Source organism: Durio zibethinus, chromosome 18 (assembly GCF_047325235.1).
Source record: "Durio zibethinus cultivar Kanyao isolate XHJ-2024 chromosome 18, ASM4732523v1, whole genome shotgun sequence".
Classification (NCBI taxonomy): domain Eukaryota; kingdom Viridiplantae; phylum Streptophyta; class Magnoliopsida; order Malvales; family Malvaceae; genus Durio; species Durio zibethinus.
In genome coordinates this window covers 22,604,768-22,629,706 of record NC_143179.1, presented here as the reverse complement: position 1 = coordinate 22,629,706, position 24,939 = coordinate 22,604,768, and the positions used below count along the sequence as shown (strand labels likewise).

The window sequence follows — 24,939 nt, the reverse complement described above, 5'->3', positions numbered from 1 at the left end:
GATCAATTAAATTCATATATACTTTATAATTATTATAATACAATTAATTAATTATAATTTAATATTACGTAAGATCTATCAAAAAATTATGTGAAATTTATATCTTTAAATAGTGTATCTTTACATAATTATTAATTGTGATTAGTTAAGTACAATATTGTAAGAAAAAGATTAGTGTTAAAGAGTCTAGCATAGTAAAAATATCTTTTTGAATCATAAGAGACCTCAAAACAAATCCATGAAATTATATGTGCAGAACGCACAGGCCAAAATTGGATAACAAAAGACCGATATAAGAACAACTAGTAGTACTCAAAAATTATTTTGATGGTACTGTACATCCTCTGGATGGCCCATGGAAGAGAAATTGGTGCTCAACCAAAAGCAGGAGACTGCTATTCACAGGGAAGAATGTACCCCCGAAGAACCTTATTCTCTTGCTACGATGACAGGGTTATCGTAGTAGCTCTAGTGATCGAATAATTATCACTTAGCTGCATCATCACTGTCAGGAGTATGAGGAATACTAGCAGAAGATGATGCTTTTCCCGTTGGGAGGCAAGACCACGCCAAGGCTGCTGTCCCGAGGGTAAGTGCAGCGGCAATTGAACCCCAAACCCATCTCTGCCTTCTTTTCTTCCTTTGTCTATGCCGCCGTGCCATCTCTGTATGAAACAATAATAAATTCCAAAACTCAAGAAATGAAATCATGTGAAAGTCATGCAGAATTTCATATGTAAACATGCATATAAAACTCTCACCTACAGCCTCTTGGTTCCTCTGAGACATTTCCCGATTGACAGTCTCATAATAGTGTAGCCGGTCGCACAATCGGGCAATTTCAAAGTTCTTCGATTCAATTTGAGATTCCATCTCCATCTCCATCTCTGCCCTTGCAATGCCCCTTCCCACAGATAATGATACAAATCGTGCGAAATCCACTTGCTGCCTCAGTTCTTCAGCTGGATTCACCAGCTCATCCTCTGTCATATCAATAGGATCCACAGGCAGTGACAAGCCCACATCGGCCAACTCTTGGCCGATTCTTTGCCACTTACATCGCATCTTGTTCAGAGCTTCTTCTGCCTGCTTCCTCTTCTCTATCTCCATGAGTAAACTCAATCTTATTCCACGCAGTTCAGCTTCAATGTCACCAAGAATAGACTGTGGTGCACTCTCAGAGGATAATACTGGAGGAAACAAGAAATCTAAGTAAGCTAGCCAAAACCACCACAAAATCATCACATCACTATCATGCTCCTAGTCGAGGCATATCAGGTTTTAAAAACAAAATGGCAGTCATGCAAGAAAAATATGTCCCAGCGAAAAAAAGAAAGCACATACATTAATATATATGCATCTACATACCATCCCATGCATCAAAAAACTCTACCCTTGATGTAGCAAGCCTTGCAGCACTTTCTACCTCAGTATCATCATCTCCCTCGGTATTACTTGCGACACTCATTGAGTCATTCGGATCAAAGAAATCTTCACTGTCACCACTTCTGTCCAAGTTCAACAGTCCAACCTTCAGCACAGCACTATTGACGGCCAAACCATTACTCATTTGGCTGCTTCCAACTTCCCCATTACTGCTTCCAAATTCACCATTATGGACATCATCCATCTGCTCGTCTTGAATGGAGCCACCATGGACACCATTTGCCTGCTCCACATTGATAGGACCATTATGGACACCATTCTCATGCTCCTCTTCTTTAGGTTCACAAATGCGAAAAGTAACAGAACCATCCTTGGATAGATCAACAGATTTGGTTTCTGCCAGCTTTGCATTACTATTAACCTCATCTTCTTGAAGGGTTTTTTTCTGAGATGATACATTGTCCTCAGAAAATCTCTTCAAAAGGCAAGGCCCACGGCGCTTGTAATTGATGATGTAAGGAGAAGGAGGGAAAGAGGATGGTGAATCAGGTAGTGGGGTTGCCTCAGGAGTAGCATAGAGGGCAGGTGAAATTTGGGGGCGATTAACCTTCCTTTCCATTACTGATATATTGTTCTTCGTCCTCTCCAGCTTGGAGTTAGGAATAGGCTTTGGGTTGGGGATAGGTGGTTTTAAATTAGGACCAGACTTGTTGACAGATTTGGAAGCTCCAGGTTCTAACAACCTATCCAAAGCTATAGCAGTAAATGTTGGCATGGCTCTGCAGAATCAAGCAAACAAAAGCTAAAGTCACTAAGCCATTTGTATCATTTTCTTAGAAGAAGATCCTGAAGGAAAATGAAAGTCGAAAATCCCATTGTTGCTACATTTGAAAACATTCTACTTTCCATGAACTTGAGAAGATTCACTCAATTAAGCTTATAGTAGTTAACTTTTAGTTCTAACAACTCAGCCCCAACTTTAGTCAGCTAAAGACAAAAATAATGGATAATCTAAAATTCAAATTTTAATTCTTGTAAATATTTTACTCCTGCCAACCATAAAAATCCTAAAACCAAAATCTGCGAACCAACATAGAAAAAAGAAAAAAAAAGAGAAAGGGATGCAATCGCTTTTCCAATGAACAACCAGAAAATTTCTAACAAAATTCAAAATCGCTCAAACAATCCTAAAGTTCCATTTGTTGGCTGAGGAAAGAAAAGAAGCGGCTATGTGAAATTCATATAAAAACAATTATTCAGCTAATTATTATAATAAAAATTAAAATTTTTTTCTTAAAAAACCTAAATCTAAAAACTAATGGCTGATTTTAAAAATCATATAACTAAATTAAATCTTGAATTGCATAAATAAATAAAAGCTGGATATAAGTATGAGTAAATGAAAAAGTGAATCCAAAAAACCAGTGTTAATAGATACAGCCAAGTGACATGCACGAGAATTCCTCTTGATTTTAACAACAACCAAACAGAACGGAAAAATAAAGAAAAATGATATTTTTTTACTGTAAAATTTTAAAGCATTTATGTTAACTATTTGATGAATTTTAAAAAATGGAAAAAAAGAAAAACCTCAAAAATTATAATCCGAGAAATAACACGAGCAACAATACGAAAATGAAAAGGCCAAAAAAAAGGGTTCAAATCGTTCCTTCTTCTAGTTAACAACGCAAATAAAAGTAAAAATAAAGAAAACCTTGAACGATTGAAAGCTCCATTCTTTTGCTAAGGCTTCGTTTGGACGCTGAGAAAAGTTTAAAATGAAAGAGGATAAACGCAAAGCTAACAGAGCTATTAAGAATAGCTAATCCAAAAACTGGAGAAAAAATAAAGAATGAAAAACCTAAAATCAAATAAAAAGGAATTTCACATATATATATATATATATAACCCAAGGAGATTCATTACCATATATGCTATTCATTACCTTAAATAAAAAGAGAGAATCCTTATGGAAGAAACACCTAGGCCTGAGCGGCGGCGATAATGATGCAGATAGTGGCGCGTCGAGAGCGCGTGATGTAAAGAGACATATGACGGAAAATTATAAGCGATGCGAATCTGTTAGAAATGCAAGGTTCGGTTAGGAAGGGATAGTGTCGGGGTTTTCCGTATATATATGTGGGAGGTCTCCAAACTGTTCGGAAGATGGGGAAATATATCGACTCTGCCGTTTGTGAAATGATACGACATCGTTTTTGGAAAAGTATGAAATGCGAAACTTCCTTTCCTTGGGCAAAACGGCGAAATAATGAAGAGTGAGGGAATAGGTCAGCATGCATGTGGCGGCAAAATTAAGCAACTACTTTTCTCATTTTTTTCAATCTTTTTCCTTTTTTTTTTATCACTACGACGACAATATTTAGTAATGGCTGACGAAATGGAATGGAATCGGTCATCAAAAAGCTATCTAAAAAAATTCTTCTTCGAAGAAGCAACTATAATAGATTGGGGTGCTCAGGCCCATCAAAGCCCATGTCAGGGGTCAAAGAATTCAAAGCATGGGCCCAGAAAAAGCCCAAGTTAGCTCTGTCAATAGCTCTAGGCCAGACATGTAATTCAACTGAGTCAAGTCCATAAAATAAGAAGTTTAAATCCTACTCAAAATTTATTATTCAAAATTTAACTTAAAATAAAAATCAAATTATTAAAGTTCATTTAATTAAATTTATTTAATAAAATTAAACACTATTCTTATATTTGATTTCAAAACTCGAATATATATTTAATTCAAATTCATATTTAAATTGATATATATAAAATAATAAAATTTTAATTAAACTAATAAATATATATAAAAATTTAAAAATTCGATTAAATTCGTAATCTATTCATATCAGACATTAAAATATTTAAACTCAAACTTGCTTTATAAATTAAAAGTAACTTAACTCGATAATAATTTAATTAAATTTAAATTTTATCTAAATCAAACTCAAATAATTCGTAGATATTATGGTATCATTGTCACTCTAAACTTCTCTAATCTCCAAGCAATGAGGACCGTAAATGAATTGATTGTGTTCAAACAGTGGGATTGGACAAACTTGGCATTGTGTGTTCCATTTTTGAAAGTAAATTCTGAATCCAAGGTGGGAAAATGTGGGTTTACTCAAAATTCTTGCACCTATTTCTTTTTGGGCTTAAATATTGAAATTACACTCAAAATTACATGGAGTAATATAAATATAAAATAGACAAGGATATACACTCACTAACGGTGTAAATTTTCATAACATAGTGAATTGTAATGATGCAATTGGCATCCATACCAAGTCTGGGCTACCGCTCTTCGGAATTGAATTTGTTCCAAGCTTCCTGAGATCAAGAAGCAACAGAAGGTTAGTGTTAAACATACTTCGGTATCCTTGATTTTAGAAACACCCCATCACTTATCAACTACAATTGTTAAAAGGGTTAATGGCACAAGCCAAGGCGGCAAAGGAAGTGGAACAACCGGTAACTGACCTTTAGGAGATCGAAGACCTTTTCACAAATGTACTTCTGCTGAATACTTGCACCACGTTGCTGTAATTTGTCAGGATGAACACAAAGAGTGGCTTTCCTATAAGCTTTCTTTACAGCAGCTGAAGTTATAACTTCTGTTAGTGGAATCGGCTGCCAACCACTCTCAGGCCCAAGGATCTGTCAATGAAGAAACCTCAGTTTTAAACTTTAAAATAACTCCCGCTAGAGCTTTAAATTATAAGAACTGAAGACAGAATGTCTTAGTCACTTATTTATTTGTCAGGCGAAACTCAACGAGTGAGAAAAACATTCTATAAAAGTACCAGAACCTAGCCCAGTTAGTCTGTAATAAATCACAAATTTAATGGTAATCATAATCAAAAGCCAGAGCACCGAACAGCATTAGCAATAAGAAAATTAGATGGATCAACAATTGGAATGGCTCCTAATAATGGTACCTAAGCATCAAGCCCATTAAATGATCAGTAAATAAAGGAAATGATAATAAAAGCTTGTCTAAACAGATTTTGGATGCTATAACATACATATTGTAAAGTTGAAAGCAAGGCACGCAGGTTCCCTTCTTTCCCACTCGACCACCTCTTGACATCAGCATCCAAAGTTTCTGCTAATCTCTGCAAAGAGAAAAAGAAACAAGACAGTGAAGAATGCAAAGACTTTGTAATCATGAAATATCTACACAGGTAAGGACACCAAAGAATACATTTCTTTCCGCTTGCTCTCTTTGAGCAAGAAGATCACGCATATTCTTTTCTTCAAGAGCTTTTGCCTGCAAAAAATTCAAAAGCTAGATGTTATTTTGATATGCATAAATAAACACTTCAGATTTTTGAAAGAAGAAGAATTAGAATAAAAAGTCATACCGCACGTTCGGCTGTTCGTCGATATCTCTCTAGTCTAGCTTTACACCTCTGAGCTGATTCACCTCCAACTCCTTCACGGACAGAGACACTTGTTCAGTAGCAGAAAAGCAAAATAGAATTCTTTTTTTCTTCTTTTTTGGGTGATCTTATAAAGCAGTGTATTAAAAGGATATAGCTAGTTCTTCATAAAAGAACCTACCATTGTATGCAGAGGCATACGGGTATCTTAAACCACCAAAGGAGCTGGTGCTCTGACAAAGCTGATCCTGTAGATCCTGCCAATTAAGATCCATTAATATGCTGTCTGTAACCATGAATTTCATATAAGAAAACAGAAAGTAAGGACACACTTACAGAGGATGAAGAGCTCATTTGCATTCCATTGTTTCTAGAAGTTGAAAATTTATCCGACATAGACCGTTCTGCTCGTTCTCTTGCCTCAAAAGCAGCCCTTTCAGCCATTGCTTTTTCCACAGCACGCTCTCGAGCCTCTGCAGTTGCTCTCTCCACAGCAGCACGCTCTGCTCTGAGCCTGGCCTCCATAGAAGACTTCTCCCTAGCTTCTGCACATGCCTTCTCTAATCTGTCACGTGCTTCTGCCATTGCTCTTTGACGAGCTTCAGCAGTTGCTCTTTCTACAGCAGCCCTTTCTGCCCTCTCTCGGGCTTCAGCATATCCCCTTTCACGAGCTTCAAGAGCCGCTCTGTCAACAGCCATCCTATCTTTTTCCCTTTCCCTCTCCCTCTCTCTTTCTTCTTCTATCTTTCTAAGACGTTCCTTCTCCAGTTCTCTTTCTCTTTTCAGCCTTTCAACCTCCTTCTCTTCAGGTGTAAGGCTCCCATTAATATTCTCATCTTTTCTTTCTGTGCTCTGACTTATCTTAAACTGCTGAACTATTCCCTGAATGCTTTCTTTCCCTTCCAACACAGATGCCTTAGCTGCTTCTGGTTTCCTAGCAGTTTCAACAGATTCTTTCACCACTTGAGCTGACACAAACTTACCCTTGTTTTCTTCCAGACGTGAGGGAACCTGGGTCTCCTCGATAGTCCGAGCTCTTTCCCTCCATTCATTAGCAAATTTCAGCCCTTGGTTGTCATTATCGCAGTCCATTCCTGGGAGACTGTTGATCTTCTCAGCATTTCTTTGTCCGATGCCAATTCCAGCTTCACCAGTTTTCTTCACACCATCATCTTGATGACACAATACCGAGATATCATCCTTTCTAAACTGGTTAACTTTAGTTTCTAAGCCACAAGGTGCCATTCCAGATGCATTTAACTTTCCATCAACATCCCCTTTCCCCATTACTACCGATTTTTTTTCATTGTCTCTAAATTCAGCCTCCATCTTTCCATTTTCTTGAAGAATGGACTCTTCAGTTTCTTCCACATCATCATAGTTTTGATCATTATTTCCAACCAATTGATTTTCTTGACCTTTTTTGCTATAATCCAGTTTATTTACTTCATCAGATACCACAGGATTCTCTCCTTCCATATGTTGACAAGTTCCTTCAGCAATTTTGAGTTCCTTCCCATTTTCACCCCTTTCAGTGTGCTGGTACACATAATTTACTCCCTGCAATTCTTCAGTTTCTTCCAGCTCAACTACTTTTTGTTTAACTTCATCTTCTGTATCTTGGACCTCTTTCTCTGGTTTGCTGTAATTTTTTTGCTCAACTGCCTCTTCTAGCATTTTCTTGATGTTTTCTTTTTCAAGAGCTTCTTCAAGTCTTTTTGCAGTCTCTTCTTCTTCACAAGCTTCTTTGAGCCCTTTGTTAAGTGCTTCTTTTTCACAAACCTCACTTAGTCTAATCTCAGTTTCCTTTATTTCAATAGCCTCCTTTTGTTGCCTCACATCTTTTCCTTCTTCAGTAACCTGCTTTGGTCTTCTCTTACTTTCATCTTTATCATGAGCCTCTCTTTGTTTCTTCTCCATCTCTTCCTGTTCAGGAGCCTTTCTCTGTCTCCTCTCATTTTCTTCCTGCAGACGCTCTTGTTTTAGACTTTTCTCATTCTCTATCTGTTCAAGAGCCATTTTCCAAATCTTCTCACTTTCTTCTAGTTCACGCGCCTCCTTCTCTTTCTTCTCGTTTTCTTCACGTTCGCAAGCTTCCTTCAATCTCTTCTCTTTTTCTTCCAGCTCAAGAGCCTCTCTCAGCCTCTTCTCATTCTCTATTTGTACATGTACCTGTTCAAGTTTTGTTTCATTTTTTTCCGGCTCAAAAACCTCCCTCCAGCTTTTCTCCTCATCTTCCCTTTCTTGAAATTCCTTGACTCTCTTTGGACTTTCAATACTTTTACTAGTCTCTTTCTCCTGCTGCCCATTCCCTTTCTGTTCCATAGCCTGCCCAACTTCAACTTTATTTTCTTTTTGTTGAGCACTTACTTGCTTCTCACGTTTTCCTAATTCATCAGCTCCAGTTGGTTTCTTACCATTTTCCAAATGTTTCCTTCCTGTTAGAGATTGCCCATGCTCCTCCAGTTCACTAACCTCTTGCACTGCTCTTACCTTTTTCTGAAGCCCTTTATGCCTACAGGCCTCTTTAACTGGTTTTGATATTCGGGAGGATTCCCCCCTTTCACAACTTTCTTTTGCAGTTTTCATGTCTCTCTCAACTTTCTCCAGTTCATGGTCTTCCCTAACAGCTTCTACTTTCTTATCACCGTCTGGTTGCTGCTCCTGCTCCAGTGCTCCAATGTTTGCTTTTTTGGCTTTATGCTGAAGCTCATGAGATTTCATGCTCTGGACCAACACTTTCTCATTGTTTGTCTGCTCCAAACCTGTTCTTGACTTTTCTGTTCTAACCAATTCAAAAAATTGAGTTGCTTCCTGCCATTCACCACCTCCATCAATTTCATCAAACTCTTGAACCGATTGGGATTCCTTCCCATGCTTCTCAGCTACAAATGTTTTGGGAACATTAAAAAGTTTCTCGCCTTCCAGTGAATCAGGTGCCTGGGTTTTCACAGCCTTTTGCCTGTCCTCTCTAACAGATCTTTTCATTCCACTATCTTCTTTTCCGTACATTCCCTGCACTCTCTCATCTTTTATATCACTGGACCCAGCAACACCCTTACTGGCCCTTTCCTTCTTACCTTTTCCATCAGACTTTGAATCTGGTTTTATAGAGTTCTTGATGCCCTCCCTCTTCCTCTCCAGTAGTTCTTTTGCACTTTTCAGCTTTGCTTGAGCTTTGTCCATTGCTTCTTTCATAGCAGCAGCAGAGGCTGCAGCAGCTGAGCTTTCATCTATCTCAACATCTAAGAAAGGAGGTGAACTATCACCCACTCTCCCTCCCGAAGCAGCATGTTGACCATTTTGATAGGCCCCATTTTTGCCATCAACAAGTGGTGGTGGTCTAGTGGGAGGTGGCACATCAGATGGCATTGTTCTTAGGTTGATTTCTGAAATTGTTACAAACATTTCATTAGAACAAGAACCATTCCTTCGATATTCTCTTTGAGTTGAGCTGTTTGTAAATGTTTGTTCACCAGCAGTCCAGTTAGAAGGATGGGACACAGCTTTCCTTAGATGTTTTTTCTTTGTAACTCCCCGAGTGAACTCAAGATCGATATCATCAATCACACTCACATGCAATGGTGGATTCTTGTTGTCTGTCTGTTGCAAGGGAGTTTCAATTATATAAGCATATTCAGGATCAGCATGCAGCTCAGCAACATGCGTAACCCCATTTGGCATATCTCTGTTGCTTCTAAGATTAGCTTTATGGTATGATATATTGAACTCCATACTGCTATCAATTGGCTCATAATAATCTCCATCCAAGAAGCACTGATATTTTCCAGAATGCTCTGACCCTTCTGACAGAGACTTGGTTTCTGCCTGCATCCTATGAGAGGAAGCAAATTATTTACTATCATCAAAATCATACCCCTCACAACATTAAAAAATCAACCAGGACACCTCAGAACATAACATATCTAGAACTTTTACATACAACCCATAGAATTAATACGCATCAGTTGTTCGAAATAATGTTAATTCAAACACCAAAAGAACAGGTATATAAAGAGATTATTTCATGCATTTTACACTTCAATGAAGAAGCAAAAATCTAGAATCCAACAAGCACAGGCACATAAACTCCAGCAGAATATGAAAGCAATCAAAAGATTAGTTCTTGCCATAACTCTTCTTAGATTACCCAAAGAACAGGTAATTTTCCAGTTGAAAATTTAATATTCATTTTACCACCAAACTCAAACACTTTATTCTAGCCATTAGCATAATGCAAGGTAAAAAAAAAAAAAAAAACCCTCCATGTTCTTAAAGAACACATACAAAAACATCAAAATCAAAGTACCCAAAAAAGAAGAAAAAAATTCAAAACTTTGCAGTACAGTGCTATCATATTAAACTACCTCAATAGTAACTAACAAAAAAAAAATCAATATTTACTCATTTCTTGCTATAAAAATTAGCAAAAAGCTCAAAGTAAAAACTACAAAAAAAAGAGAAGAAATAAGCATACCAAGCTTCATCCGATGAATCACCATCACGATCATGATCATCACCACCGTTGACTTGTCTCATCAGCTCCTCGTACGAAGCAGCGAAGTCCAAGCCGTCGAATCCGCCGAAAATCTCGGCGTAGTTAAACCTCAGGTCCCGTACATCAAACATCACCTCGTCGTTGTCGTCTACCAAGGGAAGATCCAACACTGGAATCGACGCGCCTCGAGACGCGTGAAATCCGCCGAAAATCTCGGTATAGTCCTCTGGCCTCGGCGACAAAGTCGGGCCACCGGCACCGGACCTCGGTGGACCGCCGAAAACTTCGTCGTACATGGCTTTTCCGGAGAAGTTGGTGGCGACATTGCAAGTTGTCGTTCGCTTGGTGAGTGTAGCTTGAGAAGAACCCCTGTTTGGTTTCCGAGAATGTGAGAGATTTTCCATGAAAATGAATGAAAGTTTCTAGGGTTCCTCACTGAGAGAAAAAAAGTTTTTTTCCTTTTATAAAAGCATATAATTATATTTTGGTCTGTTTTTGTTCTGAAGCGTCTCTGGCAGACTGAAGACAGAGTACGAAGGAGGAAGACGAAAAAGGAAATATTAAAAAATAAACTTATAATAAAGGGCACTTCGAAATTACCAAAAAGGACTTACGATTTATTATTTATTACTACTATTAAATTTATTTATTTATTTATTTTTGCTGTTAGAATGAAGAAAAAGAAAAATCTATCTCGCGTTGCTGTAGTAATATTCCACGACTTTTAATTCGCATGTGTTGCCGGTGAAATTTTATTTATTTTTACTTTTTAAATAAAAAGTAGTATTAAATTGAAGTACATAAATTATTTAATTTTTAGAAAAAATATATATAATCATATTTCATGAATCATGATGTTGGTGAACCAATTTTTTATCTGTAATTTTTATCGCTTTTTTTTATAATTTTTAAATTAATTTTACAATTTATTTTTAGTTTCATGCTTTAAAAAATATATTTAGAGAATATAAATTTTGTTAATTAATTAAAAATTTTATTTAATACATTGTTAATAAAATTTTGTAATTTTACAAAAAAATAATAAAATAACACATATTTTATTTTTATTTTTAAATTAATCTATATGTGTTATTTGCTAATGATGAAATTAAAAATTTTCATTATTAAAGTATTTGTTATTTTATTATTTATTAATTATTTATTTATTTTTATGTAAAAAGAAAGAAATGTGGTTGGGAAGGACGGTCATGCTCAATCGAACTTGTTTGGAAGCATTGAGGCTTTTTTTTTTTTTTTTTTTTCTGTTTTGGCTTATTATTGATTCCTTGAAGGCTTGGGGTGCATGCATGAAATTGATATTTCTATGTTGTAACTTGAAACCCTTTTTCTTGTCATTTTCTTTGAAAATTATAAACAAAAACATTTGGTATATATCATAGTTTTCTAAGTTTTCCTTCCTTCATAGTTCCACCTTAAAACTATATTTCTTGTTTTTTCTTGAATTCTGTAACATATTGACAACTTGGGTTTCTTTTAAAATCTAGTATTTTTATTTATTTTTTTAATTTTTGGGTGGTTGAGATCATAATTTCAATTTAGATAATGTGTTGGGGATTAGAGGGAGAAATGTGAGGTGTGAACAAGAATGTTAGATCAGTGCTTCAATTGAAAGCCAGGAAAGCATTTGGTGGTAGTAACCAAGGTTCAACTGTAATCTTGATTGTCAATTCAGACATCTTATCCAGACAGAATTATCTTTGGTCCCCAGCATAAGTTTTTTGTATTATGCTTGATAATTTCAAAACTTCCAGCTGTCTCAAACCCTAATCATAAATCCTTCCTCATTTTTTCTTCAGTTACCTGCACTATTTCATTTGATAGATTTTTTTGCCACTAATTATTCATAGTTTCCAATATCATTATCCCGCATTTGATTCAATGATAAATACATATATTTTTTAATGAATCGAGATATTAATTGATTAACAGAAAGAATTTTGGATTCAAAAGTAAAGAAACGAGTAAAGTAAAAGGAATATTGTTGGAAATATAAATCTGAATCCAAGTAGAGATGGGAGCCTGAGCTTGCCATTGGACCGCAAGTGGAAAGAATTTTGATTATGAAGCATGAAGACTAGTTTTATGGAAAACCAATCAAATAAGAAAAATATTAGGTATGAGACAATGGTTTTAGCATGGAAACAAAGAAGAATTAGATGGGGGGTAAGTGTCCATAAAAGAGAGTAGATAGACATGCACATCTTCCCCGAGAAGGATCTGATAGCGACTGTTGATTGCAGCATAAAGCAGGAGGTAACTGTCCTCAACTGGTGGCAACTTGCAAACAAGGTTTTTGGCTTTGGCTGCAACCCTGGCTCCAAGCGGTCCAATTATATTTGAATTTGGCTGACTTGATTTTGACCTAGGCCGAATTTTGTAGCCCATTTTTCATTACTCCCCCCGTGGGTTTGGACCACCAAAATGATCATCTTTTATATTGCTTCTGCTCATGCTTTCCTTCAATGAAATTAAACAGGGTTAATACTATGACAGCAAACTAAAACAGCTAAGCTGATAGTTTTGAAGACATGATTCCCAGGAGCCTATATGAACCATGATTTATCTTTCAACCATGGCTACCTCATATTCCCCCCTTCTCAAAAACACAATGAAAAAGATGTAATCCAGTTTCTGGTCTTCTAGGGCATTCAAATGCAAATGACTTAAACAATGACAGGATCTTCTTTTTATTTCCTTGCTTTGGCTTTTTTTTTTCCCAAGTACAGCCTGCCACTAGCCAAATATGCAAAGTTTACCAGTGTTTTCCCAGTCATAGATAACCTACCTTTCCTTTTGTTTCCTTGGTTCAAAGTTCCAAAAGAAAAACTGTGTTTCAAAAAATAAAGGCAAAGATTCAAAATGTCTGCAATCTTATTAAGAATCCCAGCTCCTGCCATAAAAAGTTGTAGCTATCTCAAGGCCAAACAGGTAAGAACCATGTCATTCTTCTGCTAGGGTGAACTTGAAGAAAAAAGTTGAATTATTGAAATCCCAAGGTTGGGGCCCCTTCTATGACCTCACACCAATTAGCAAAACCATAAAAGAGGGCTAAACTTGGCCCCTCATGTTTGTCCCTTTTTGTCTGTCACACTATGCAAAACTCCAAAAAAAAAAAATCATTTTTGCATTTAAATTTGTTTGTTTAATCATGTAGTATTTCTCATAATCAACACAAAATACATTATATTATTAACTTTAAAAGAGCAAGCAAGCAAAACACAATCCCATGAGCAGCATTATGCATGATTAAGGTTGCCAATAATACTCGAATTCGTCAAGTTTCAATCATATAAGATTAGTTTTTTTTTTTTTAAAATTAAATTTTGGGTTAAGTAGAGTTTTTTTAAAATAAAATTGAAGTTGGGTTTTAAGTAAATTTATCCTAACCTAATTCGATATATAAAAAATATTTTATATTATTTATTTAATTTTATATTTATATATTATATTAATAAAATTATTACACAATGCTTTAATTTAAAATATTAACTTAATAAAAATATTATATTTATATATAAAAAAGATATAATTTATATTAAAAATTAATATTTTATAAATATTATATTAAATTAAAATTATTAAATTAATTACATATTAAATCAAGTCAATTACGATTTTATACATATATATGAATCAGATTAAATATAAAAATTAATATTTTAATATCAAATTAAATCATATTCAAGTATTTATTTTATAAAATTGGATTGAGTTCAAAACTAACAAAAACTCGTCCTTCTCTGACCCATTGCCATTACTACCCATCATCCAAATATATTATAAATGGCTTGGTTAATTAAACCAACTTCTCTCACAATTCAAATGACAATAATTTAATCAACTTGATTTGGTTCAATTATTATTTTTCTGTTTAAAAATATTGAAGTTGAAGGTGTAATTTTTATTTATTATTTCCTTTAACATTTTCAAATGTGAGTAATTGATGAATCAAAGATTGATTTGGAGGAAGAGTGGAGGGAGACTATATTATGCAGAATGAAATTATTATAGAAATCCCATGTTGTATTAAAATAATAAAGTGAGAATTGCTTGGTAAAGAAACATAATATGATACAGAAATGTTTGGTCCCACAAATCAGAGTTGCTGAGTGGTAGAGCATATTCTGATATTGAGCAGGTTTTGAAACAAAAATAGAAGGAACTGGTCATTGGTCAAGGACATGAACTACAAGTTTCGCCATAAGTTGCGGATTTGTTGAGAGAAAAAAATTAAGAAAAAAGAACCCAACAACTACAACCAAAGACAGATTGTGAGATCATGGTTCCAATTAGTTCACTTCTACGTTAGCATCAGCATCAATAATAGGTTTTGTTGGTTGGATTGTGACACTAAAAACATGTTTGGTTTCTTAGATGTTAGAGTTGGCCATCCATATTCCATAGTTGTTTGAGAAGTCATTTTGGTTTAACAAACATTGTTGATTGACCACGTCTATGGCTTTTCAATCCTTTTTCTTCAGCTTAGTGCCACTGTGATTGCTTCAGGTATTAAGAAAAGTAGTACAAAGAAGCAAGGTGATGTTAATGCTGGAGTCTGCTAAGAAATGAACAAAATCTCAAGGATGTGATGCTTAAGTCAAGTGGCCAATGTCCCTCCAATAATTTGACTTTAGGGTACAAATAATTGGCCAAGCTTTAACCATGCAGAGAATTAATTAGATTTTCACTTGTCACTCACTGTTATTGATGGAAATTGGAATGGGGCTTCAATTTCTTGGCCATTGAGTTAAGCTACTGACTGTTAGAGGGCTATCATGAATATTCCATTATGAACTTTAAAAGAATGAAGCTGAAGCATCTGAATTCTGATACATTAATAATGGCCGTTTGAGAGAAATGGCAGGCCTGGCTGTGGTTGAGGGTAAAGCAATTATGCAATCCTTTAAGAGCCCTCCCTCAAGCTACCCAAAAAGTGCTCTTCGCTTTCACACACAAGCTTTACAGCTTTGGAAAATGGCCTCATGCTCGGGAACTTTTCTACCAGCCCAAGGCTCGACTCCAGAGTCAGGAGCCTTACACTTCACTACACATCATTATTAATAACAGTCAGGGCCCTTATTTTATATTCACCTGTTCAAGCCCAAAAGGCCATTGGTATGCTCTCTATCATGGTGGGCTCGGCCCTCCGGCAATAGAATGTTTTAGGTGGAGATCAGGGGGAATGGGAATGGAAATAGGATGTTTTTCCATTTTAACACTAAATCCAAAGAGGGTAACCGTGACTATATGCCTGGTTGTGCACTATGATTCAATTTCAACACTTGAGTTCAGCCAGGCATCCCAAAATTATTGGAACTGAAATGCAGCCATTCTCTGTAAATCTGCAGATCATAACAAAATATTCAGTGACATTGAATCTCAAGTAACCATACAAAAGAATTATCGACTCCTAAGCAGTTTTTGGCACTTTATCAGGAATAATGTTATTAGGAAGGATAAGCTCAGGAGGTGTCTCACGAACAACCCCAAGCATTGAATCATATTCCTCATTGCGGCGAGCAAATTTCTTGCGAAGCACCTTCTGAAATTCAATTTCATCAAAGCTCTCTGTATTTTCTGCTGCATGAACTTGGGTCAATTTGGAATACTTTAGGGCTGACTCAGAAATGAAGGCCATCTCTTCTTCTGTTAGTTTCCTTAGGAACTTGGCTGGGTTACCTCCCCAAACCCGTAATTACAAAGGATTACATCTGTTTACAAATTTAGAACTTCATTTATAAGATAGCTTTTTGGGCTAAAAGCTGCAGGATCAATTCATTCTCCTTGGATTAATCTTAAATTTTAACCCCATGGGGGCCATGATCAAAGCAGGGGGTTAAAAACCGCCTCCAAGGTTTCTTGTCAGAGCTTGGTAATGGCAGGTTTCCTCTCCCTCCAAAACGCCTAAAATATATGTGCCATTCATTCTAGCCACTGATATGAGAAATGCAGGTTGGATCAAGCTTCCATTTGAAAGCAATACAGACTACCGCTTACAACTGCAATCTCTTATCATTTTGCATATGAATCTTATCTACTGTGTATCTATTTCACTGAACCAGGTATGTGTATTTAAATAAAGCCACGCGTAGCTATTTAATATATCTCTAAACCATAAAACTTTGCATCTCACAAGAACAACTTACAAAGTTATGAATTTAAATAGAATCTATAAGATTTAAAGCAAGTCAGTGAAGAAGTGTCCACAAACCTCTCCACATGGGATCCTAGTATTCTGCCTCACAAGAGCTCCAACAGCAACCATGGCATGCTTCTCAACATAAACTCCATCTAATAGGATAGCCCCCATACAAACAAATGCTTCATCCTCAATGGTACATCCATGTAAAACAGCACTATGACCTGTCCAGTTTTTATCAGTGATTACATTTTCATGATACTAAAACCTCGGTCAAGGACCGGTATTAAGGACAGGTCACCCACAGTAACATTACTTCCAACAATGGTTGGTAAAACCTTCCCACTTAAGTTAGATTTTGCAACATGAACAAGGAATTATTTTGGATATTTGTTCCAGACCCAATACTAATGTAATTGACATCACCTACACATCAAAAGTCAAATTCAGAAAGGAACAGCCAGCATAGACATAGCATGCAACAACACACAAATAGAGAGAACAGGAGGAAAGAGACCGAGTGTGCTCAAATGCTATCATGGATTTTGATAGTACAATGTTCCAACTTTGGGGACGCGATACTTAAAACATAACCCCTTAAATAGAATTACCATACAATCAAACAAAACTAGCTCAAGTAGGTTACCATTGATCTTATTCAAATTGGAAATTTAATACATTGTTTGAAGATATTCAAAACATTGGTACAGCTTTTGAGACAAAAGCAGATTTTCTGGCCCGAGACGTTTCTTTAACTGTAAGTTCAAAAACAGAAACTCAAAGAAGGAAAGTAAAAGTCACAGCAGTAAGCTTTGTCCTAATCCAAAAATTGGAACTTTTACCAGTGAAGATCAAGCTCTTAGCATTTGGAAACTGCACCAACTATCATGAAAGCTTCATTCAAGATGTAATTCAAACTCACGTGTATAGCATTTAATAATCATGCATAAATGAATTTGACTAGCAAAACTCTAATATATTGCAGCTTATTCCTTGAATATCAGACAACATCGTGTTAAGCTCCATTTGTTGTGATTACTGAAAGCCATGAGTATTGAAACTTTTGTTTTATCATATCATTTGATCATACATGCAGGCATGGAGTGAGAAGAGATAACCAAAATGAAATGTTTTATCATATCATTTGATCATACATTTATGCCAAAACTTACCAAAAGGAAATGGGAAAAATATAGCCAATTTTTGTTCTCAAAAGAATTCTATATTTGCAAATGTAGGTTGGGTACAGTCTCAATTGCAGACTGCCCCATGTGAACAAAACCTAGTTATGCTCCAGCAATAGCTTGGTCCTGCTCTAATGGAGAAGTTATCACAAAATCTCTGCTGAAAGTAGTTTGAATGACCAAACTATCTTGAAATCTGTCACCATTTACCAATATCCTTACTTAACCCGATTGCAGGAAACAACAAGAAGTAATTCCAAGTTTAAGAAACAAATAAATGAGCCAATGAATGGGTAAAGAGATGATAGAAGAACAAGAACTAATTGGCTAATAGCCTAATAGTTAAAAACTGACCTTGAACAGGTTCACTAGTCAAGGAATGACGCCATAATCCCCTTTAAAGCAAAAGCCGTCCTGTTCATCTCACATTTGCTTCCTTCAAGTTCACGGCAGACAAACAAAGAGAAAGAATAAGTATTCAGATAAAAGTAAAACACAGTCAAGAAATACTAAGTTGAAGATGAGAGCTAAAATTAGCTTACTTGGCTGATGAAAATTTCTTAAAGGAGCAGGAAACCTATTAGAGATTGGGTTTAACAACTCTGTTGTCCCTAACTATGCTGCACATGCTTCTTAAACCCTGACTAACCAATGAAGAGTAGCCTTTAATTATTGCTTCAAAAAAAAAAAAAAAGGAAAAAGGGGGTGAGAACTTGGCCGAAGGGGATATTTTAAGAATTGGTTTTAGCGGTTGAGGTACTAAGCCTGCGAGTTATGTAGCTGGTGTTAACACATTAATATTTGTAATTTATTTTAGTTGAATTTAAATAAAATTTAAATTTAATTAAATTATTATTGAATAAGTTTGAATTTAAATAATTTAATTTATAAATCAAGTCGAATTTAAATATTTTTATATTTTATTGAAGTAATTTTTAAATTTAATCAAAATTTTTAAATATATTAATATTTTTATTATTTTAATTAATAAAATATCTTAAATTCAAATACAAATAATTAAATTTTATTAAATATAAAAATTAAATTTATTTTTTTATATTAATTTAAAATGAGATCAAATAATTTAAATTTTATATCAAATTAAATTTAAAAAATAAAATCCAATCGAATTCAATTTTAAAAATTAAATTATAAAATTTAAATTTAAAATCGAGTTTGAATTCAAATTTAATATTATAATAGCTCAAACTCAATCCATTGCGGCAAAGTCCAAACCTTGCACCAGAATTTGATTTCGTATCCCATTTTCCTTGTGAACCTCTCCAATTTCCTGGCACTTTTAGATCATTTTACAGCTTTAATGCTGCTTAAAAATTGTCTAAAAATAAAAAAGTTTGGATGCAGTGGTAATATGCAAAGTTGAAGTTCAAGTAAGGGTCCCAATCTTCATTGGTAAAATGTCCCTAATAATATCCAACATGAAACATTTTTTCTTCTGATTATCTTCATTAATCTTTCAAACCCAACATCCAAAAAACAGAAATAAGCAATTGACAGTCTCTAAAACTTTCATGCCCTGACGTCGAATGATAGCTTTGAAAAGGAATTCCAAAAACATTGATACCTTGCAAAAAAGGTCAAAATTTGTTTGCAGCTATGCCAGCCCCTTCTCCCGGTGAACTTGTCTTAAAAAACCATTTTTTTCCAAGAAAACCACATTCCACATGGAAGATAAATAAAGACCAAAGCTTCCTACACTTCTGAAATTCCATTTTTTTTTAAAACAGACCCAAACCAACTAGTAAATCATAGATTTTCAATCTAGTAGATACTATAATCTATAGCCATCTCAGTAGCCCTGAGTTTCCTGGGTTCCTTTTTTTATTTTTAGATATTTTTAATGTGGAAGAAGCCATTATATAAAGCTCTCCCTTTTCTAAATCCTCAGCTGAAAATTTCTCCCATGGAAGCTGCTTCCTCTAACGCTCTCGGTTTTTCTTCAATTATCACCAAAACGACACCAACACCACCGTTTCCAACTAAATTTACAAGAACCCATTTTCTCAAACTCCCTCAAAGGTTCCGAAACGACGCCTTTTTCAGAGTCTCGGCAAATCCCTTTAAGTCTTCTTTTCTTTCCATTTCTTCTTCTTTCAACGCATTCATTGGATCCAATGCGAAAGACACGGTTTTAGATTGGAGCAAAGCGCCGGAGATTGTTAACGATAGAGGTGGGAAAGCTGAGGCTTTTGGAAGCGAAGACAAAGTCATAACCGTGGTTCTTTTGGGATGGCTTGGGGCTCAAACCAAGCATTCAAAGAGATATGGGGAATGGTACAATTCAAGAGGAATCCATGCCGCTTGGAACAAAGCGCCGGAGATTGTTGCCGATCGATGTGGAAAAGCTGAGGCTTTTGGAAGCAAAGACAAAGCCATAACCGTAGTTCTTTTGGGATGGCTTGGGGCTAAAACCAAGCATTTAAAGAGATATGTGGAATGGTACAATTCAAGAGGAATCCATGCCGTTACTTTTGTTGTAGAAGTTAAGGAATTGCTGTGGTTAGATCTTGGTGTAAGGCTTGAGCAGCGTATATCTGAGTTTGAAAATGAGTTGGCCAGGTACGTTTTGGAGAAAGAGGAAGATGGTCGTGAAAGGTGCTTCATTTTCCATACTTTTAGCAACACTGGGTGGTTCGTGTAAGTTTTTATGAATAAAGGTTCTTTTATTTTTTATTTTTAAATTTTGGTTGTGGAAAGTAAATTCAGGCATTATTTGTTTTTTATCAGATATGGTTCAATTCTTAACAGTTTTCAGAGAAGAGATGGATTGAAAGAGAAGATAAGAGGAGTAATTATTGATTCAGGATCAGCTGGCCCTTTAAATCCTAAGGTTTTTTTTTTTTTTTATGTTGATTCTTTGAGTTTAGTTATTAAAGAAGATTTTTTATTTATGATTGATGGATGATTACTCAGTGAGCTTTGAGTTTTGAAATAAGGCTTTATGTCAGATTATGACCTTGAGTTCTTTATCTAATATTACCAAAGATCTGGTCTGAAATAGCACATAATGGAGTTAATAAGATCCAAGCTGACCTGATAGAATGGGAAAAGGCTTAGTTTGTTGTTGTAGGTTATCATCTTTCTTCCCAGGTAGTCAAAGAGGATTATGACTAATCTGGCCTTTGATCCAAGATAATGAGGATGAGTTCAGGTTCTGGATGAAGCATTTGGAAATTTCTGTCACTTTCTAGCACTACTCTATGTTTGATCTAAGTTACATCCATGTTTTATGCTTTGTTTACTCTATTGTGAAACCTTAGATTCACGTATTAGCTGTAGAAAAGACATTAGAATGTGTATTAGTGGGAAATTATCATAGTTGTTCTGAAAATATTGTCACCGATTCGAAAAGCGGATAAAAATGTGTCTGTCCTCTGGATTCAAATAATAGGCTTTCAACTTTTTGATTTTCTTAGTTATTCCAACTTTGTTCAGAGCTCTATTATAGCTATTTTGATTTTCACAAGACTTTCCTAAATTCTATGAGGTTTTTAAAAGGTTAAAGGTATCAAGGTCTTTGACTAGGAGCTTCACTGACATGTTTTATCTGTTTTCATGCTCAGGCTTTTTTGCTCTCCTTAGGGGAGAAAAGGGCTCATCCTATCCTAGGATACACGCAGTATTTAAGCAGAATTGTCTTTTTATTTTTCTTTTTTTCCATTCAAAAAATCTGGGAAAGTATATGTTGTATGTCCAGCATTAAAACAAGAATCCTGGTTAAATTTCTTTGACCTCATTGGCCGCTGTATAAGGGTGGAGGTTCATTTGTTCTGGCTTTTAACTTCGTAACTTTATTTTGATGAAGAAATTATCGTCATTTTGAAAATCCTGGCCTTTCTGATCAAATCTGACTGGGAAAAGTAGTGATGATTCACATATTCTCTTCATCTTTGCAGGTCTGGGCAGGTGGTTTTGGTGCTGCTATACTGAAGAAACGCAGCTCTTCAATAAATGGATTAGAAAGTGCAGTGACTGATTCAAAATTGCAGAAAGAGGAACCTGGGATGATTGAAGCTGTGCTGCTATCTGCCCTGGAAAAGTTCTTCGGATATGCTCTAAATATGCCTGATGTGAACAGGTAGGTTTTCCCTTTATGCTGTATATCGGTTCCCATATATTGTTAAACGACCAAAAATATGTTTTCATGCCTACATGCAATGCTATGTGCTCTCTAAATATGACCAAATCTTGTGGTTGTGGTGAAAAACTGATCGATGCAAGCTATTACATTTTCCTCATTCTGCAGAAGGTTAAGAACAATCATTAATGCTATCATGGAGCACCATCCTCCCTGTCCTCAGCTGTATCTTTATAGCACAGCTGATAAGCTTATTCCATATAAATCAGTTGAGTTGTGTATTGAGGAGATGAGAAAGAAGGGGATAAAAGTATTCTCCTTCAACTTTGGCACATCTCCCCATGTGGACCACTATCGGACTTTTCCCAGCATATATTCATCTGAGCTTCATAATTTTTTGAAGGAATGTTTTGCTGCTGTTAAACAAAGATGAACCTAAGTACTTTAATCCATTTTTTAATCTTGTATTCTGATATTTCTTTCAAAATGGCCCCTAAAGAAATATTGCATCAGCGCCTATTGTATCAAAGCATTCTTTTAGTCCTAGTAACATTGAAGGCAGAATATTTGACAGGAATCAGAACTTCACTTATCAGGGTGATGCCATGAGATCATGGTTGAATACTTGTAAGTTGTAATAAACATTGCGGTCGTGCTGAAGCAGCAAAAGCTTTCATATTTTGATTATATTTGATTTTTACTCGGTGCTATGAACTTCACTGATGTTGTAACCCTGGACATGAAGATCATGATATCAAAGCTCATGTGCTGGAACAGAGGCTAGACCACTTATTGGATGTGAAAATGTTGGTTTTATATTTGCTGAAATTAGTTTGAGTTAGGCTGAGATGTCATTTTATTTTAAGTAATGAATAATAAAGTTGGTTTAAAACTAATGTCCTGGACCAAAGTTCGGCTCACAATACCTGTCCTTAAGAAATAGGATTAACCTACAAGACTTGAGATCAAACTGTCATTCATTTATACAAACAAAAAACAAGTCATGGTCCTCTTTTCCTCTCTTCTTTTTCAAAATGTAAATGCCATGAAAAGCACCTCAATGAAACATGGCAGAGTAAATGCAATGTTTCTAGCACCATGTTCTTCATGCATGAACATTTGTTAGCTATTACATCAAGAAGATTTCATCTCAATTTCAAAACAAAATTGTTGAAAATTTTAAGTATTCAATAAGTAACTGTAAAAAACAGGTATATCGAAATTGTCGTCACATGATAAGGTAAATGCAATCTTATTAAACTGAAACCATTAGTATGAACAATTAACAAGTCATCTGAAGCTAATTTTCCGTTAACTATTGGTAACCGGCACTCAAAAACCAATGAAAACAATGTTAGAAAAAGAAACAGGTGAATGAATTATATGCTAAACGGTAGCGTCTAATGGAAAACTCTCCCAACGGCTACCCTGTTATAAACGAAAATTTAAATTCCGTAACTGAACAATCGCGTTCCCTGATTCACTTTAAAACTCCCCATTTCCACTGTTTTTTGCTGTATTTTGCTTTTACCATTCACGTCCAAACCCCATACACTTGCAGATAAAACAGACAAAAGAGAGACAGAGAGGGGTTCTTGGCATTTCTATGAAGGCTTTGACACTCAACAGAGCAGGGCTAAGAGTTCTCCTTGGTTTTCTTGGAATCCAACTTTCAGGTTTCTTCATGGGTTTTTTTCCCTTTAAATTTTTCCCTTTCCCTTTATTACTATATTTTACTTTATTCATGCAATAGTTTTCCTGAGTTTGTCTCGGTTAACAATGGTGTACATATTTTAGACTCCTGAAGAATCAGTTTAAAAGAAGATAACCAAGAATCTCTAGAAGTTAATCTAAAATAAGGGTCAGTATCTCTTCTTTTACAAGACGGTGGGTTTTCATTTCTGATGCATTTTTTCCCGGAAAATTTTTTCATTTTCTGTTCTTGATTGTTTTGCAGGAGGGTTTTTCTGCAAAATTCTTGGAAAGATGAATGATCTAATGACAAAGTCGTTCTTAAATTATGTGGAACTGAAGAAACATGCAGAGAAAGACTTAGAAGCCGATCCTGATATGGAAAAAGGCCTAGGTCAACTCAACCCCACAGATGAAAACAACCTCTCTCAGTTTTTTCAAGAAGTGGCATCAATCAAGATCACGATGGAAGAGATTACCAGTCTCGTGCTTGATCTTCAAACCCTTAATGAAGAAACCAAGTCCACTCACAGCACCAAAGTTCTTCGAGGGTTAAGAGATAGGATGGAGTCAGACACGGTTTCCATTCTTAGAAAAGCAAAGATTGTCAAGGCAAGGCTTCAATCACTCGATAGATCCAATGTAACCTATAGGAGATTGTCAGAAGCGTATCAAGAAGGGACATATGTTGATCGAACCAGGATGTCAATAACCAATGGTTTGAGGGTTAAGCTTAGGGAAATGATGAATGATTTTCAGGCCTTGAGGGAAAAGATTGTATCAGATCATAAAGAAGATCTCAAGAGAAGATACTACAATGCCACCGGAGAGTTACCAAGTGAAGATGTGCTTGAAAAGGTGGTTTCAGGTGGTGAAAAAGTTCAGTTATTTTCAGAGAAAGTGGAAATGGATTTGAGAAGCAAGGAAAGGTATGAGGCTGTGATGGATATTCAGAGAAGTTTGCAAAGGCTGCATCAGGTGTTCCTTGACATGGCTGTTCTTGTTGAGGCACAAGGGGAAAAAATGGATGATATTGAAGAAAATGTGGCCAATGCAGGTAATTTTATCAGTGGTGGAACCAATAACCTTTACTATGCAAATCAAATGAAGAAGAAGAAGAAGGCATGGGTATATTGGGTTTGGGGTGTTGGTTTGATTATACTTCTGGTTTGCATCATTTCCATGCTAGTTTCTTGAGAAGCACAAGAGTAGGCAATGTTTTGGGCACTTTAAAGTGGCTTGTAGCTGTTAAAGGGTTCTAGGTCTGTAAATTCGTTCATCCAAGTGACTTCTAATCAAATGTTTTTTCAACTATTTTTCCTCATTTTCATAGTGATACAATATTTTGGTTCTATTGTCTGACATGAATGTCCATGGAGATTGGAATTGCTTGGTTGAGTTGGTATAATAATTGGGGAATGCTTCTCTTTCTTATTCGTTGCTGTCTGTGTCTGTTTTCCTTCTGGTTTTAGCTCTCTTAAATTGATCTCTACTGTACCACCTGCCTGATGGAGCACCAGAGGTGGTTTAGC

General features: G+C 35.6%; 3 protein-coding genes and 2 pseudogenes across 12 annotated transcripts; 2 read left to right on the top strand and 3 right to left on the bottom strand.

The window, feature by feature from the left end:
* Positions 1 to 192: 192 nt before the first annotated feature.
* LOC111300058 (uncharacterized) lies at positions 193 to 3,489 on the bottom strand. 3 transcript variants are annotated; one of them, XM_089748000.1, is made up of 5 exons: positions 3,332 to 3,489; positions 3,101 to 3,148; positions 1,369 to 2,188; positions 762 to 1,190; positions 193 to 665 (listed from the first exon to the last, which is right to left on the bottom strand). In XM_089748000.1, exons 3-5 carry the CDS (start codon positions 2,159 to 2,161, stop codon positions 487 to 489), a joined length of 1,401 nt encoding a protein of 466 aa, XP_089604126.1. In that variant the 5' UTR covers positions 2,162 to 2,188; positions 3,101 to 3,148; positions 3,332 to 3,489; the 3' UTR covers positions 193 to 486. The 3 variants fall into 3 exon arrangements, with proteins under 3 accessions (XP_089604126.1, XP_022751400.2, XP_022751399.2); XM_022895665.2 differs by having other exon boundaries at positions 1,369 to 2,165; XM_022895664.2 differs by lacking the exon at positions 3,101 to 3,148 and having other exon boundaries at positions 1,369 to 2,165.
* Positions 3,490 to 4,443: 954 nt separating this feature from the next.
* On the bottom strand, positions 4,444 to 10,819 carry LOC111300057 (uncharacterized). The gene is made up of 8 exons (XM_022895663.2): positions 10,252 to 10,819; positions 6,111 to 9,609; positions 5,956 to 6,031; positions 5,757 to 5,827; positions 5,597 to 5,662; positions 5,418 to 5,507; positions 4,873 to 5,049; positions 4,444 to 4,722 (listed from the first exon to the last, which is right to left on the bottom strand). The coding sequence occupies exons 1-8, from the start codon at positions 10,674 to 10,676 to the stop codon at positions 4,687 to 4,689; spliced, it is 4,440 nt and encodes a 1,479-aa protein (XP_022751398.2). The 5' UTR covers positions 10,677 to 10,819; the 3' UTR covers positions 4,444 to 4,686.
* Positions 10,820 to 14,948: 4,129 nt separating this feature from the next.
* On the bottom strand, positions 14,949 to 18,367 carry LOC111301078 (gamma carbonic anhydrase 1, mitochondrial pseudogene; annotated as a pseudogene). 4 transcript variants are annotated; one of them, XR_016330081.1, is made up of 4 exons: positions 18,159 to 18,367; positions 17,971 to 18,052; positions 16,505 to 17,812; positions 14,949 to 15,635 (listed from the first exon to the last, which is right to left on the bottom strand). The product of XR_016330081.1 is annotated as a gamma carbonic anhydrase 1, mitochondrial pseudogene, transcript variant X4 (transcript). The 4 variants fall into 4 exon arrangements; XR_016330078.1 differs by lacking the exon at positions 14,949 to 15,635 and having other exon boundaries at positions 15,643 to 16,656; positions 17,605 to 17,812; XR_016330080.1 differs by lacking the exon at positions 14,949 to 15,635 and having other exon boundaries at positions 15,643 to 16,858.
* Positions 18,368 to 19,041: 674 nt separating this feature from the next.
* Positions 19,042 to 23,690, top strand: LOC111300054 (uncharacterized). Of its 3 annotated transcripts, none has more exons than XM_022895658.2 (4): positions 19,042 to 20,274; positions 20,365 to 20,467; positions 21,534 to 21,715; positions 21,884 to 22,453. In XM_022895658.2, the coding sequence occupies exons 1-4, from the start codon at positions 19,478 to 19,480 to the stop codon at positions 22,146 to 22,148; spliced, it is 1,347 nt and encodes a 448-aa protein (XP_022751393.1). In that variant the 5' UTR covers positions 19,042 to 19,477; the 3' UTR covers positions 22,149 to 22,453. The 3 variants fall into 3 exon arrangements, with proteins under 3 accessions (XP_022751393.1, XP_022751395.1, XP_022751394.1); XM_022895660.2 differs by lacking the exon at positions 21,884 to 22,453 and adding an exon at positions 23,277 to 23,690 and having other exon boundaries at positions 19,055 to 20,274; XM_022895659.2 differs by having other exon boundaries at positions 19,064 to 20,274; positions 20,386 to 20,467.
* LOC111300055 (syntaxin-112 pseudogene) lies at positions 23,277 to 24,841 on the top strand (annotated as a pseudogene). Its single transcript, XR_016330076.1, has 3 exons — positions 23,277 to 23,391; positions 23,513 to 23,576; positions 23,673 to 24,841. The product of XR_016330076.1 is annotated as a syntaxin-112 pseudogene (transcript).
* The last annotated feature ends 98 nt before the right edge of the window (positions 24,842 to 24,939 follow it).

Excerpts from the sequence above, each read along its gene's own strand:
- LOC111300054 (XM_022895658.2), top strand. The coding sequence starts at position 19,478 with ATGTGGAAGAAGCCATTATATAAAGCTCTCCCTTTTCTAAATCCTCAG. Across the intron at positions 20,468-21,533 it reads CTGGCCCTTTAAATCCTAAG|GTCTGGGCAGGTGGTTTTGG; the intron begins GTTTTTTTTTTT and ends TCATCTTTGCAG. Across the intron at positions 21,716-21,883 it reads AATATGCCTGATGTGAACAG|AAGGTTAAGAACAATCATTA; the intron begins GTAGGTTTTCCC and ends CTCATTCTGCAG.
- LOC111300057 (XM_022895663.2), bottom strand. The coding sequence starts at position 10,676 with ATGGAAAATCTCTCACATTCTCGGAAACCAAACAGGGGTTCTTCTCAA. Across the intron at positions 5,828-5,955 it reads GTATGCCTCTGCATACAATG|GAGTTGGAGGTGAATCAGCT; the intron begins GTAGGTTCTTTT and ends CTGTCCGTGAAG. Across the intron at positions 4,723-4,872 it reads AGGTCTTCGATCTCCTAAAG|GAAGCTTGGAACAAATTCAA; the intron begins GTCAGTTACCGG and ends TCTTGATCTCAG.
- LOC111300058 (XM_089748000.1), bottom strand. The coding sequence starts at position 2,161 with ATGCCAACATTTACTGCTATAGCTTTGGATAGGTTGTTAGAACCTGGA. Across the intron at positions 1,191-1,368 it reads GTTTTTTGATGCATGGGATG|TATTATCCTCTGAGAGTGCA; the intron begins GTATGTAGATGC and ends TGTTTCCTCCAG. Across the intron at positions 666-761 it reads GAGGAACCAAGAGGCTGTAG|AGATGGCACGGCGGCATAGA; the intron begins GTGAGAGTTTTA and ends TGTTTCATACAG.